The 16,282-nt window shown below is 28.2% G+C and overlaps 1 protein-coding gene across 1 annotated transcript in view; it reads left to right on the forward strand.

The window, feature by feature from the left end:
• Positions 1-732: 732 nt before the first annotated feature.
• The window catches only part of LOC119689221, a 30,990-nt gene continuing 15,440 nt past the window's right edge, over positions 733-16,282 (forward strand). Inside the window, exon 1 of the mRNA XM_038104002.1 lies at positions 733-1,226. Within this exon, the coding sequence (XP_037959930.1) occupies positions 1,172-1,226 (55 nt within the window). The 5' untranslated portion in view covers positions 733-1,171. The remainder of the gene's footprint in view (positions 1,227-16,282) is intronic.

Consider the following 16,282-nt stretch of genomic DNA (forward strand, 5'->3'; position numbering starts at 1 on the left):
GAAATTCTGGTTAATACCATACCGACATAATTTACTATTTCCCTCTATTTACCATCAATGTACTCGAACTCGCACACGGCTTTAGCAAATATATTTTATTATTTCATTTCTAATAAATTTTCTGTGGTGTGCATTGAAATTAACAACCCCACAGCTTTTAAATGGAAGCTTTCCGTTTTAGAAGAAGCATACAAAGAGCAGATTATAATGAAAAATAAAGAGTATTCACACTACTTATACAACAACAATAAATAAGCAAATCATTTTGATGTACTTTTAATTATTACAAATTAAATATTAATTAAATTATTTTAAATTAAAATTAAAAATTACCCAGCAGAAATAATTCCCTACAGTATTAGGAAATTATTACTGCCAGAGTGCTGTCAGAGGAGTTGCTTGCATTGTACGTGCTCCCGCTCCCGCTCCAACTACTTTCCTTATTAGTGTAGAGAGCTTTTAGTGCTTTCATGTGTTTGATTTTTGTACTTCAGTGTGCTCACGCTCATTTTCACTTATAAATTGTCTCTCTTTAATTCAATTTTAGTTGATTGGATTTTAACTTGAAGCTGTTGTTGTTGTGGCAGTGTTTATCATATTTGCTCTTGTTGTTGCTGTTGTTGTTGTTGTTGTTGTTGTTGTTGTTGTTGTTGTTGTTGTTGTTATTTAGTCCCGACTAGACTAGAGGGTATTTTCAATAATTTCGCGCTACACTCAAATTCATTTCGCATCGAAGCAAAGCGGTCGTTAGTCGTTTTGTGTAATCGCGTAGCCGTGAGCATTTCTAAACGTTTAAATCGCTTTTGATACGGTACACAAAATCAGTGTTATTAGTAGGAAAAGCAAGAAAAAAAAACAACACACATAGTAAAGAAATCAAGGAAAATAAAACAGAAATTAAATCCTTTAATTGTTGTCATATTGGAAAATTTATTTAAGAAAGGAAGAATTATAAGACGCGAAGTGTTCAATTCGAATTCGAATATTCTAAAAAGAAAATTTTTAAATACCAAATAACAGATCGAAATTTCTTAAAACATCATAATATTGCAGTATTAAGTAAATTCTAAAAAAAAAAATTCTAAAAAATTTTTCTTGTATACTTAAAAATTAATTTATTTAATTAAAAGTAGTAACTGAAAAATTAAACGAAAAATTCCAATATTCTAAGATGCAGTCAATAATCGTAGCCAGTGCTTTGCTCTTAATTTTAGCCGTACAACAAGGTAAGTAAACCATTGAGGCTTAAAGGATAATCCATTTTTATAACTGACAACAGCAACGTCCTCCGCTGTACACATATCATATGTGTTACATAATGCGTATCCGTTTTCCCACTTTCTGTGGTGTGTGGTTTGTTATCTGGAATCTCGAATGCTTTCAGTTTTAAATTTCCATAAACAACAGTGGGATCGGGTTACATACAAGAAATTAAGTGGTTTTCACACTTATCAGTGTTAATTATAAATCTTCTTTTTTTTTTTGATTTAAATTTGAAACAGATTTTCTTCTTCGCTTTTCTCTGACATTTTCGTGTATTTTCTTTTGCTCTGTTACTTTCTTTCATAGTGTAAAAGTGTGTACATACGTGTTATCCTAAAAAAAATGTAAAATGCCTTCCATTTCTCTTGAGTTTGCCTTCCTCCGGCATTTCGAATTTTCCTTGTTTTCTTTACAAGAACTTGGAAAAAATGATTTTCAATTTTTTTCTTCTTGTCTCCTTGGATTCTCTAACATGCTGGGGGTGGTTGTGGGCCTTATGCCACGCTATTGTTCTTTGGAGAAGATATTGAAATATGCACCACACCAGAGTGGTGGCAATTTTAGTTTTCCTTTTGTGGTGGTAGTTACGTCGTGAAATTATATACTGAATCATATGATTTATCCATGTGCGTTTCATCAGAAAGTCAAAACTTTTCTTTATTTTCATTTAGTTTCATCCTTTTTTCTTAAATTTTTTACCACACACCATTATGATATGATTTGGTAGCTTCATTAAAGCATATATAATGAATGAAGTTAATCAAAAAAAAAAATTGTTTTGAGAAAAATAATAGAATATATTAAATAATATAAATAAACAGAAATGAATAAACAATAATTAATATAATATGTATATATAAATACAACAGTCAAAAATTTTTGCACAATATTAGATTTTTTTTCTTTTCCATGTACCATCTATTTATATATCTGTTAAACTTAATTTAAAATAAAGCACTGGATTAAGCCTGTTAAATACACCCGTACTATGCTTATATTCTATATTTTTTTATACATCAATACAGTATTATAAATTATTGTAACTTAATTTATTATTATCTAAATAAGTGATCTATGATGTGTTGACTGATTAGTTGGTTGCAGTGACAGTTCATTAGATATCTACCCACTGACCACATTCTGCGGAAGAAAATTTAAAATTTAAAATGACAAGAACTAAGTTTATTCCGCAGAATTTTGATCATTTAATACATCTTTGACAAACTGTCAAAAAAAGTACTTCCCTAAGAACCCACTTCTTCTGGAGAGAAGAAATGGGCAGAGATGTGTATTCTCTTAAATTTTCCACTTACATCAGTTTCATTCAATAGATCCACAACTAGTGAGTTTACGTGATTAATCTTTATTTTTAACTGTGGTTTTAAATCACATCTTTTATTTAGCGAACAACAGTAGGAGCTTTATTATTATTAGAGCTGCATTATTCTAACTGAAATTTAAATATTTAAAATATTTATTTGAATGCATATTTTTAATTTTGGGTCTTATCGAAATATCGTCTAACAATTCTTGTACTAAGCATTCTGCGGTATTCCAGCCCAGAATGCTTTACTCTGGTTTTCTGCGATAATGGCTCTGATCCATTTCTGCATATTATCTGAATTTCATTGCAAAGCTTACTACTATAGAATCATTTATAGTAATATTGTCTTTATGAAGTAAGATGTACTTAATGTTCGTCTAGATCTTTTCCCTAACTGCTATATGAAAGCGGATGATGTCATTGAAGAGTAGACTTGGCCAAAATACGTGCAGATAATTCTAAGGCTTTCGCAGTTTCCTTCAAATGTTATTCTTAGTGTTTTAGTTCTCAAAACCATAGAGCAAGATTGGTTTGATTTTGATTTTTAAAATTCCTAGACATGTACACAATTAATATATCTGCTGAGCGCCAACTTAACGATTTTCCACTTATAAAAACATACAATAATAAAACTTAAATAAATATTTACCATTACTTTTTTTTTTTTTGTATTTATATTTGATTTGTATAACATATGTCAAATAACAAAAAAATAGCTGAATTGAATGAAGATATTAGATTATATCAGCAAACATTAAAATAACATATATATTTAAGATATTTTTCATATTTGTCAAATATATCATATTACGGCTATTTTTAATTTTATCAAGTTAATCCATTAAATTTAATGGATTGCTATATTCGTTCATGATTTTTTTTTTAAATAAAAGTATTTTATGGATGGCTTATAATTGAATTCATTGTTATATATATATAATGTACAACAGATTTCCATATACCTATTTATATCATGATCTTCACATTACACTTCGTGATCAGTTTTCTCCTCTTTTCTTCTCCATTATACTGTAGCTCTTCTCTAATAAATCCTATTTTATGCTTTAACTCTGTTATTAGTTATTATCATCGTTTTGTGTCATTTTCGATATCTTCTCACTATTTACTTCGTGACAAATTTCTTTTTTTGATTGGTCGCGACCTTTATTTTCCATTCTCAGTAGTTGCTCCTAACTCTATAAACCTAGTACTTTGATGAATTTGGTAAATTTTCATATTTATTTCATCATCATACCTTGCGATATATACCATTCTTACAAAAACTCAGAGCCAAATATTTTGCATTTGGCACAAAAAAAAATCTACTTTGTTATGAGGACATAACCAATGTTTGTTTAAATTACTTCAATAATTAATATTGAGAATTGATTTTGTTCCAGATAATATTTACACTTTTCCTATATTTTATTCATATGTAGTACATTATCGAGTACAATCTTTTTCATATAATTTTAATAAAATATTAATATTCATTAGTCAGAAGAGTTTGAATTGGAATGAAAAGACAACAACAAAAACTTTAATTAATTTATTGAAATTTGGCTGACCATACAATGCTGTTTCGAGTATTGCTTTTTTCAGTACCAATCTTTTCATTCGAACCCTTCTAACTTTTAAATAGTTTCTTTTCGTCATCAGACACATCACTTTCGGTAAGAAAAAATACTTATTTGTTAATATCTTTTAGCCAAAATTATTCTATACAATGCGTATATGCTAGTGTCTTTTTAAGTTTTCCAAACACATTTTTGATATCGTCATTTAAACTCTTTAAAATTTTGCATTTAGATAAAAGTATTAACTTCCATCATGAAGAGAACTTATATGAGATTAAATTTTCTTAACATGGTGTTATACATCATGTATACAATAACCTATAGTTGTTTTATGATAATGGAAATACTATAATTTTTAAGAGGCGCTCTGTATTAATTCAATACTAATATTAATTAACATAATACGGACATATTTTACTAAATAATTATAAGAATTCATTAGAATTCATCCAATGACTTCCTTCAATTAAACACTATTAACTACTATTTGTGTACTGAAGAAACAAGTCATAATTAAGGGTCAATTCTTAATATTTGCTGGCTATGGATTTTTTTTTAAATTATTCTTTCGATTAACTTAAGTCCTCACATTGCTTCGGTATCTCTTAAAATGACACCTACCATGTTTTTGTTTCAGAAATTATATTTTCAGAAAATATAATAGTTAAAAGTTGATTCTTTTCTAAAAATAATTTAGAAGAGTTCGATTATTTCAAAATAACTTTTTTTGATTTCCCTATATCAATACATTCATGTCATACGAATAGTTTTTGCTTAAAAATTTTCCATCCACCCATATCTGTACACCGTTTTCCTGCAATCGGCCTGTACAATGCGTCTAGATAATACTTTCAGTAAACCTTTTTTTTTATTTCTTAAACCAAGAGAATCATCTTCTACAGTTAATGCACTATATGTACTTAACGTGATATTTTTATTCTATACAAAATCCTAATATATCTTAACAAAATTAAATAAATTTTATATATATTATGAAATTATAGAAACATTTCTCTTGTGACCATTGTTATTTCTTTTTTATGTTTATTACTATTTTTTTTAAATAATATTAATATTATAATTATTATTTTAGTCGGATTCGATTTTTTTAATGAAAACCAGTATAGGGCCTATCTTTCCTAGTCCTAGTCTAATCTTATGTTTCATAAAATACTCTCCTAGGTATTTCTTCCGCTTGTGCATCAGTACCGCGCACTCCCCTAGGACATGGTATGCGATTTCTTACTCTTCGCTACAGTATCTGCAGTCTGAGTTGGATTGGATTCCTAACTCTGTTAGATGATTATTCAATCTACAGTGACCGATTAGTAATTCAGTAATAAATGTAAGATTATTCATTGTTTTTTCTATGCAATCTTTGAAGCGTTTTAGGTTGTAAGTCCCTAAAAGCATTTTAGATTATGATATTCTTGGTGGCTTTTACCAATAGAGTTCTCTTTTTTTTCTCAACACCGTTCAACATAATGGATAAAGTTCAATTGGCTAGAACGCAGAAGTTAGTGGGTCTATCATTATTAAAACCGCGCCTCGTCTTGCGAGTGTATCTGCTATTTCATTGCCTTGTATACCAGCAAGCCCCGGAATCCATATCGTATGTTAATAAATTTTATTTATGCGGCCTTTATTTTTATGAAATTTAAAAAAAATTAGATTTTTGAGCATTATTCCATACGTCCATAAATTTGTATGTATTTTATGTAATTTTAGAAACATTTTTTTTTGACCATTATTAGCTTTCTTTGTACATCTATAAATTTCTATGAATTTTTGAGCATTGATATTTTTCTTCGTAGATCAATAAATTTCTTTATATGTATGAAGTTGTATAAGCATTTCTTTTTTGTTCGGATATCAATAAATTTATATATATAATGAAGTTATAGAAACATTTCTCTTCTAACCAATAGTATCTTTCTGGGTATATCATCACACTTCTTTATATTTATGAAATTTCCAAACCATTTCTCTTGTGACCATTTCTATCTTATAGATCTAAATAACTGTTTATATATATTGTTATATCTGAAATTACAAGTTTATAAATTTTATCACAACATTTTCATCTACTCCAACTAAAGTTAACACTACTCGTAAAACGTAAAATAAAGTTGCCTACTCGATGTCGTGCCTAGACAGTTTCTATTTGTATAATAAAAAGTATCGATTATGATTTCGGATAGTTTATTGTAAAGGTAAGGAAAGGATATCTTTCAACTGTTTTTTCTAATACTTTTAAATTATAAATTTGGAACTTATATAAAAATCAATAAGAAATAAATTATGAATTCAAAAAGGAAGAACGTTTGTTATGCGCTGGTCTTAAACCAATTTCAAATAACCACCACTGAAGTCACCCACTCTCACTTTCCCACCCACCCCTCTGTGGAAATGCACAATAAATGAACTTAATTGTTTTTATCTTTTTTTTTTATTTCAATTATTTTTCTATTTTTACTTGATATGAATAACCAAAAATTATTGAGTATTTCAACATGAAAACTATATGGAATCTTATGTAAGACATTTCATAACATTTCATGCGAAAACCAATAAAAATTCCTTTGCAAATTTATACTCATATCAATTCAAACACCATGGAATATAGTCTGTTCTGAGGAATTTCATTCTTAATATTCACATAAAACAGTATTAACCACTTAAAATAATGCCTAATGCCTGCAAATATTTTGCCCATAAGAGGAGGCATTATTATCCCAGAATAGAGGAAAAATCATCTTATTTATCGAAGCAATGAAGCAATGAAGCAAGGAAGCGGTGAAGCGGTGAAGTAACGCAAAAAATTTAATATGAATCTATAAAATATTAATTAAAGTTAAAATTAATTTAAATTTATTTATTTCTTTTTTTTTTTTTGAAATTTTTCAAGTATCCTTAATCTCACGACTTTTTGCATAAAAAGTTTATTTTTTTGGATTGTTTATACCAAATGTTATTTGAGCTTTTATAATCCTTTGACCTTTTAATTTCTATTCTAAAACTGAAGGTCAGAATTGGAAAAAGTTGGAATATTATATAAATTTGAATTGAGCTATGCTTCCGTTAAGGTTACGTACTCATATTGGGAACATCATACAATACGATTACCATATTAAGATTTTTTAATTAAAAGGATATAACACATAAAAACACTTTCAGTACAGGAGCAGCTGAATTGCAATATACAATGTATATAAAGATTATTTTTCGGTTGGAGAAATTTTAATAGATTAACAAAAAGTTTGATGAAAAGGATTTAAGAAATTACTACGCAGCGATTGACGGTATTGCTCTTCGCCAGCAATCAAACATTGGAGAAATAAATGGAAAAAGTTTTAATAAACTTTTAATCAAAATTTTCAAAAAAAAAAAATTTATTCTTATGAACCTTCTTTTAAGAAGTCAATTTTGTAAGAAATGTAAAAAACTTATTTTGTTACTTATAACGAAAGAATTAAGATATAATAAAAGTAACTATAGAGATATGTTTCATATTTCTGATGATTTGACACAAAAGATTTTATTTTGATAAATTAATGAAGAAAATCTTAAAAATAGCGTAGTATCCAAGGTTATAAATACTAACGAAAGAATAAATAAAATAAAGAACCAATTGTGGATGGAATTATTATGATATACATATACCTCATACACTAATAGGTCATTTCCCATATACATACATACAATATTTTTAACAAATACACCTTAACAAAATTCTATTAGATTTCCACAAATCAAAACAAAATATCGCCAGCTGGAAATTGCACAAAGCCAGGCTCTGAGAAGACTTTTCAAGGACGAATGACATTCTCAGGGACCACAAGATTGATCCGATCAAAAAATACTTAAAGACTGTAGAACTGAAATTATTTACGAAAACTACCAGGTTTACCAACACTGTGTTAACGAAACTCAGGCTCCTGGGTTACAGGCTCTTGGGGGAGGTATGCAGATCTAAGGTCAATTATTACTTAATCTGATGAAGTGATAAACAATAATCGAGTCAAGGCGTAGAGAGGGGTTATTAAGAAACCTCGCATTTAATAGAGAGTAAAAGTGCTCAAGTGCACTGACTCAACAAGCCTCAACATATTAACAAAACAAAATATATTTCTAACACATTTTCAAACCCAGAAAAGAGAAACAAAAATTTTTAGATATCATATATATATTGAATATATCACCTAAAAAAAACAACTTTAATTTAAAACACTACTTACTTAGTCTATATTCACAAATTCTATCTATAATATATATGATAGGATGATGAAATAGAATAAGAAAAGAACGAGATACCGGTTCTCGGAAAGCAAAACATGCGAACATAATTGATCTTTTGTGTTACTTATAAACTCTAACTGCATTAAACCGCCTAACCGCCTGTGAAGTACATTCTATAACTTCGAATTTGAACTTTCAATGTAGTAAGTTTCTTCGGACCCAGATCAAATCTGATACACTACGAAGCAAAAACGGAATTATGTCTCCTCCGACAGACCTATCTTATTAGAATGATAACACAGGCTATAATCTGCCAACAACCTTAGTTCTGTACTATTGAAAAGTAGTCATCGTTTTACGAGCATTAACTATTTTATTAAAATAAGAAAGTGGTTCCTTGTTCTTAAATGTTGGTATAAACTCCTTCAAATATGGAAATGAATGAGGCTGGTTTTATGATGTCGCAAAACAGTGTTACCAAAAAACATCCCTTCTTTAAAGTTGAAATGAATCGCATATCTTGAGAAATGGGTTCCTACTGATACTAACCTTAATTCAAATGATTAATTAAAGAAAATACATCAAGAATTTGGTCTAAATATAACGTGAATAATATACACTTGTCAAAATACATGTAACGACTTGGATCACCAACAACCAGAAAATAACAAAGTAACTGATAAATACTATTAATGTATTAACATGACACTATTAACTGATAAGTGTGATTGATAAGTCAGAGAAGAATGAAGTCTACTTTTTTACAATCCACAATTTTCGCTACTCGCAAGAAAAAATGTTTATTCCATGTTTCCGATATAAGCATTAAAACCATTGTCTTTCTTCTTCAAAACGACAAAGTTGTTTCTTGATCTAGTATAGTGACATCACTATCTGAAACTTCTTACATTAGACGAAAACATCAGCAGTCTATCCGTAACTAGACTATTGTAAAACTATGCCAGTATAATAGGTCTGATATTGAGAATAATATGTTCTGTTAATATGTTCTGTTACATTTCGTAAATGTTCGCCATGTGACCATCGTAGTGTTAGCCGGTATATTATGTGAATGCAACAAAATCGTTTTTCCATTACAATTGGAGACTTTCTAGAGTAGTTATGATTTTTCATTTTATGAGTGATATTGTATAGAATGCTTTAGTAATTGTACAGCCCTTTTCGAGAAAGCTAATAGGTATCACATCTTTGCTATTAAAAAAAAAATAGTAACTATTAGCTTTCAGATTATCATAACCTGATAACCGACACGTTTTCAACTTTTTGAATCCACTGTTTTTAGTTTATTGGAAACTAATATTTTTATTTCTAATTGAATATATGGGTATTTGGCAATATTTGAAGCGGCTGTATGGTCAGCCAAAAATTGAATTAATTAAAATAATAAAAAAAAGATTTTTTGTTGTTGTAATGCACTACTTTTCGAAACCCTCTATATATAAACCTCTCTATATATTAAAGTGAATTAAAAGAGCAACTTATTATTGAATATATATACACTAAATTTGCTCAGCATCAGATTATAGAGTTGACATTAGAGAGAATGACCCCCTAGTTCTATGAGAAACATTTTTCAATACTTCAGTACTTCAATCGATCCAATCGATTGATCGATCAAATCCGTACAAAGCTAGCACTAAACGTTAAGTATACTAGTATATATATATGTACATAAACTAGATACACTTTTATATATATCTAATACATGTATATATTTATATATAATATACGTTCATAAATATATCTAATGCACACATATGTATGTCTAATGCTTTAATATTTTATTCTCATGAGCTAAATGTGTTTGAAACCTTCAAACTAAGCTCTTTAAAATAATCTGCATAAATTATTAAGTCATATAAATAGAAAAGTAATTTTTACTGTCTCTGCAATCATAATCAGATAACAAATAACTTGCCTAAATTTGCTTAGCCCTGCTACTGATACTGATACTCAGTGCGATTATTGAAACAATTTTTGTATCGGATTTTCTGTTTCGGGTCACATGCAGCACAAACTCAAAAGCGGATTGTGCACATCTTCCATTCCAAACGTGAACCAATGCTCCACGCAATTGATTTTGCTCAAATTCTCGTAGAGTTTGCCCTCGCCACGGCATAAAATTAAATGTATCTCACTCAATTCTTTTGTATTTATTTTAGAAATTTATTTTTATTTATTTTTATTTATTTTCATGTGAATAAAAATGTTTTCAATTTTTTAATTTACTCACAACAATCAATTTGTACATAAACTTTATTTAATGTTATTTTTTATTTTACTTGAATTGTATATATAGTTTTATATTTAATGTTACTGATATGTAAGCAAACAGTCTGCCCTTACACTCTACAATCGGTGTATTATAACTTATTTGATTATATTTTTTTATAATTAATAATATTTAGAAATATACTAAATGCAATGCACTAGTCGATTGAAGCATTTACCAACTTCTTGGGATCAACATCTTTATAATTTGGCTTAGATAAATCTAGCCCTCTAGGTATTAAGTTTCTTACTTACATCTATCTCTCTTGATTACTGGAATAAAGTTTTCAGTTTACTGTGGAAATATTTTCCTTTCATTCCTAAGAGGTGGTTTTAGTGGATTCAAGTCTCAAATCTCATTTTATGCTACTAATTCATTTTAGTTTAAAAAGTAACCTGCTAAACTTGGCAATGAATATCAAAAATATTTACTACTATTTCTACCCAGTTATACACATCGAAATATCGCATAATGCTTAAAAATTCTAATCAGATCTGATACTTTAATACTCTCAAGTTCACCTTATTAGAATTAAATGCAAATTACTATCGAACAATTAATTAATTACTATAGAAATTATTCAATAAAACAATATAAAATTTAAAGCTCAATATAAAATCATACTAATTAAAGAGAATGTTTTCTGGTCTGTCAAAAATTTATTATTAATTGCATGCAGATAGGTCGATAAATATTATTTTAAAATTTAATTCCAATTTAATTGCATATATATAGAAGTATAGGAAAAGTCTGTGTGGAAATAAAGATTTTTAAGACAATTTATAGATAAAGTTATTAACCTAAGCCAGACTTTAATTTTAAAAACAATTTTTTTAAACAGTTTTACAGAAATTATGAAAAAGATGTGCACGAAACTTACAAAAGGATGTGAATCCATTTCAGGTCAAAAGAACTAAATCGTATAGTTAGTTGAAATGGAAGGAGGAACAAATCCTCTTCAATTAGCTATAAAAGCCATTTTGAATCCACAATTTCTTATAATAGTGGGTAGATCTTCGATCTTCGAACTAAAATAAGCTAGAAGTATTTATAAAGTCGAGTGTCTTGTTAATGCTAATACTGGAGATATCGCTGAGTGTTTTAAAGAAGGGAGCCCCAAAAAATTAAGTCTAGTTCTGGCTAGGCGTGAACATAGACAGAACCGGTATTCTAGTGTTCTTTCTTCGAGTGTCGGCTAAGTCTGAGTCTAGCTAAGTCCATTCCGTCTTATGGTCCATATGGTATATATTGAGATATTCAATGGTGGTGAATCTTTCACAAACCGTTTTCTATAGAAAATATGTGGTCATGTTATTTTATAGTTGCATTTGTGATTATTTTTCTTTTCTTCTTTTACTTTTCACAATGATAGTCCGTCTTTTCTACAAGAAGTGAAAAAAACGCTATTTTTATTATTGTTTTATTGTTGTCTGTTATAATTTCAGCCAAATAAGTGTTATTAAAGTACTTGCATGTATTTCTATATCATTTACTACTGCATTTCGTTACTGACATCATTTTAATTTTATGGTGGGATTTTTATTAATACGAGTAGGGCCATTCAAACGTACTCGGTTAAATCGTAAAATTTTATGTATATTTATTTTCGTAAAATTACTACGTTACCGAGTTACGTTACCAAAATACCGAGATACCGAGAGGCATTACGTCTTATATTTTTTTCGCTATTTGGAAAAATATCAGCTGTTTTCTATTATTGTTAAGTGTTGTACTAAACTTAAATTTTATTTCAAATTAGAAGCACTTGAACTCGTAATTATAAATAAAAATACGTTAGTAAAAATAACTAAAGAAAAGAATACATTTTACTTTTATTTTATTATATTTTTTCTAATTTTTTCTATCATTTTTTTATTTTTATATACAACAAAAACAAAACAATGTCTACTGCCATGAGAGTAAATTTTTCGGCTTTATAAAGAATTGAATTGTTTGATATCTGCGGTGTGCTCAGATATCTACGATTTTATCGAGTTAACGAGCTAAATCTAAATACCCCTAATATTATTATTGGAATCTAGTCTTCCGAATCATTGTAGCGTTTTTCAGGCGAATGGGATCGTCATTACGGAAGTTATAGCTTGTGTAAACGTGAATGATATATTAGACAAAAATATATACATACATACTAACAGACAATCAAGCTGCTTTTTGAAGTCAGTCCAATTTACATCTAAGACGGTTTTTGACTGCTACACATCTCTAAACGAGATGTCGACACAGCACAATATTTTTTTAATATTGTTTCCCGCTTATTGTGACATTTTCGGCAATCGCAAAGCAGACGAGCTAGCCAGAAAGAGTGCTTTATTACTTGACTCGAAATATCTAAACAGTCTGGGCATATCGTTAACATTATGCAACATCATGTTACTAAATTCTTTGTGTGCTGAACTTTTTAATAAAAGATGGGAAGACTCAACGATATGTGGTCATCTGTATACAGTTTGGTCACATTTCACTAGAAGGAAATACAATTTTTTCACTGAGTTTTCCCGTACTGATATCAGTCTTATGGTACGTTTAGCAGATTGAATCTCTCTTCCAATTATACCTGTCCCAGCTGTGGGGAAGACGATGAAAATGCCTTTCATCTACTTTTCTTTGCCAAACTCATGTACTCATACTTTAGGGACCCGCTTCTTTGAGGTTCTTTATCAACTTTCAGAGATCCCACTAAACAGCATTTTAAGATTCTCCAAAGGTTTCAAGTGGTTTTAAACTCTGAGTTATTCTCTGAGTTATTTTGAGTGCTGGTATTATCTAACCTGACATATTATTTAATAGCACATTAAACCTATTTATTTGACCACTACCAAATTCGGATAGTTGCATAGTTTTTATGGTTTTCGCGTTTTCACTTTCGAATATATATCTATAATATAACTTTTAGAAACAAATATGCATCATAAAGCATATTAAAATAATCATACAATTTATTATTCTTAAACTTTGTGATCCCTACTAAAATCAAACACATCATTGGTCAAAAAAGGTTGGGAATCACTGATGCGATAATATATGTTACAGATGTATTTATTTTATATTCGTAACTGCCAAATTCGTAACTGAGAAGATCAAGAAAAAATATATCGTCAATGAAAAGTGCTTAACTGACACATTAGGACTCTATGTAACATCATCTAAGGATGTACAAAGTGACTCCGTATCAGTCGAAGTAACTAACGAAAATATTACTTTAACTCCAGTTCCAAGTCAAACATCAAACGAAGGGAATTGATAACTCTATAACTAAGAAGAACAGATGACAGTTGTACTGACATGTAACATTTTTTGTAACGAATACTTAATAGATATATTGTGACAATACAGATATAATAGTAATATTATATCTGTAGTATGTATGTTGTAAGTAATTCAACTAAATCACTAAGTTTTATTAGTAAGAGTTTTTGTTATTAATAACTATTTCGTTTAAAATATCTTGCAATTAATTTTATAACTAATTATATTTATTTTCAATATACTATATGGAGAAAACGCGAATTCCGCATAAGTTCTGGAAAAATGTAGCTCACTCTAATATTCGCTGTTTATCGTCATTCGTTCAACACACTGCAAAAATAACTAATATTACTTTTCCTTATTAAAGCAATGACGTATTGATAACATCACAGAAGCTAACTGGCTTTATATAAAAAAAATTGAAGCAATATTTTATTATTTTTATTGTTTAAATTGTATCAATTCGTCTTTAAGAAATGATCGATACATTTAATATTTAAACAAAATAGCACATATGAACGTCGGCTCATATGAATAATTTTGAAAGTATTCAATTAAGCGTCTTTGTTTACTTACAAAATATTTGCTTGTTTTTTTGTGTTTTTATTATTTTAATTAACAGCAAACCATTTGGAAAAGACTTTTCGTAAATATTGGAAACGTTAACTAACACGTTTCACTTTATTATGAAATATTAATCAGAATTAATTACTCTTGACAAAATAAATGATTGATGTGCCTTCATGCAGTCATTCATTCAGAAATAAAGTGTCACAGTAGTTTAGTAACTATAATTTAAATAATATCACATCACTCAGTTTGTCTAGAGACTATCTATCATAGGACGTTAGTCAGGTGCACATGCTTTATAGAAGGTTTCAATATTTGAACTATACAGGGATGCTGACGAAAATAGCAACAAAGTGAAACACTCTATTTTGTTTATTTTTGTAAAATTTAATAAAAGATAAATGAAGAACTTTAAACTTTTAAGATTTAATATGGACACATCTAGCATGAATTATGGTCTTCAAACAACCAATGAAGGTATCACACCCTGCCCGCAAGTGACTTTGCGATATTTGGGCCTACTCTCGTCTTAACGCTTACTTCAAAAAATATCCAAGTGCAAAAATGTATTAAGAATCAAGTTAGAGATATGTACTGAACATAAAATTACAGGCTATGCTGACAAACTGTTAATAAAAACTAATTATTATTAAAATATTGAAGATGTATTATTCCAAGTTTTTTTTTCAAGAACATATTTCTTTCACGCACTGCAATTCAGTTGATATTAAAAATGAACTGCATTTACGTCTAATTAGTTAGTGTACTTTATAGATTTAAAATAGTCATCGATAAAAGTTAATCTTTTTAATGAAAAAAATATTTAATCATTTAAAACATCTCATTTTTCTCAATAATTTTATAATTAATCTAATTCATATGTTGTTTTTACGGATTAACATTCCATATCACTGGAAATATTGTAAGGGGTCTTGATGTGGACTTTCCAAAATTCATAAATACAAGAAATTATGTTCAATCTTATGTCTTTAACTTCACCAACAAAAAAACAAAAAAAAATATTAATCTTAAAATTGCATTATTTATACGAAATTTCCATTTAACCAAATGAGATTCTTAGTAATATAAAAACATCTTATGATCAATATTATAAGGCCAATATAAATTCATTAAATTAATTATTTATTCTATTAAAATATTTACGCTTATTTGTAAAATTTATTTGCTATAAATGAAAAATGTGTATTAACCCAATGAGAATTATAATTGAATGGGCATGAAATTATATGTGTTTGTATAGGTATGTGTGCATACATATGCGATAGGTTTTATAAGTGAATTATAATTCCATAATACATGGCAATAAAAAAAACATGATTGGATAGGTTTAAAATTAAGAATAGTTTTGATATTGAGGAGTAAAGTATAATTTAAATCTTAACTAAATGCACATAAGGAAATTATAGATGTTATTTTTATTAGTATTATTAGATTTTAAATTATATATTTCAAATGTTAATAAACAATTTGTAATTGTCATAAATTTTAAACACTTTTGAAATAATATCTCTGTTTATTCGAATATTCGTATGTTTTTTATAAATGTGCTTATAAAAATAAAATATTGTATGAATCTACAAATATTATAAATACTTTCAAAACCAGAATTAAATACATATATTTTGTGTAAATTTTGTAGGATTATTTAGATGCAGTGTTTCTTAGCAAATCTCGATTAATTGATAACATTTTGATTGATTGTACCATATATTACTTTATGTACCTATT

Source organism: Teleopsis dalmanni, chromosome X (assembly GCF_002237135.1).
Source record: "Teleopsis dalmanni isolate 2A chromosome X, ASM223713v2, whole genome shotgun sequence".
Taxonomy (NCBI): Eukaryota; Metazoa; Arthropoda; class Insecta; order Diptera; family Diopsidae; genus Teleopsis; species Teleopsis dalmanni.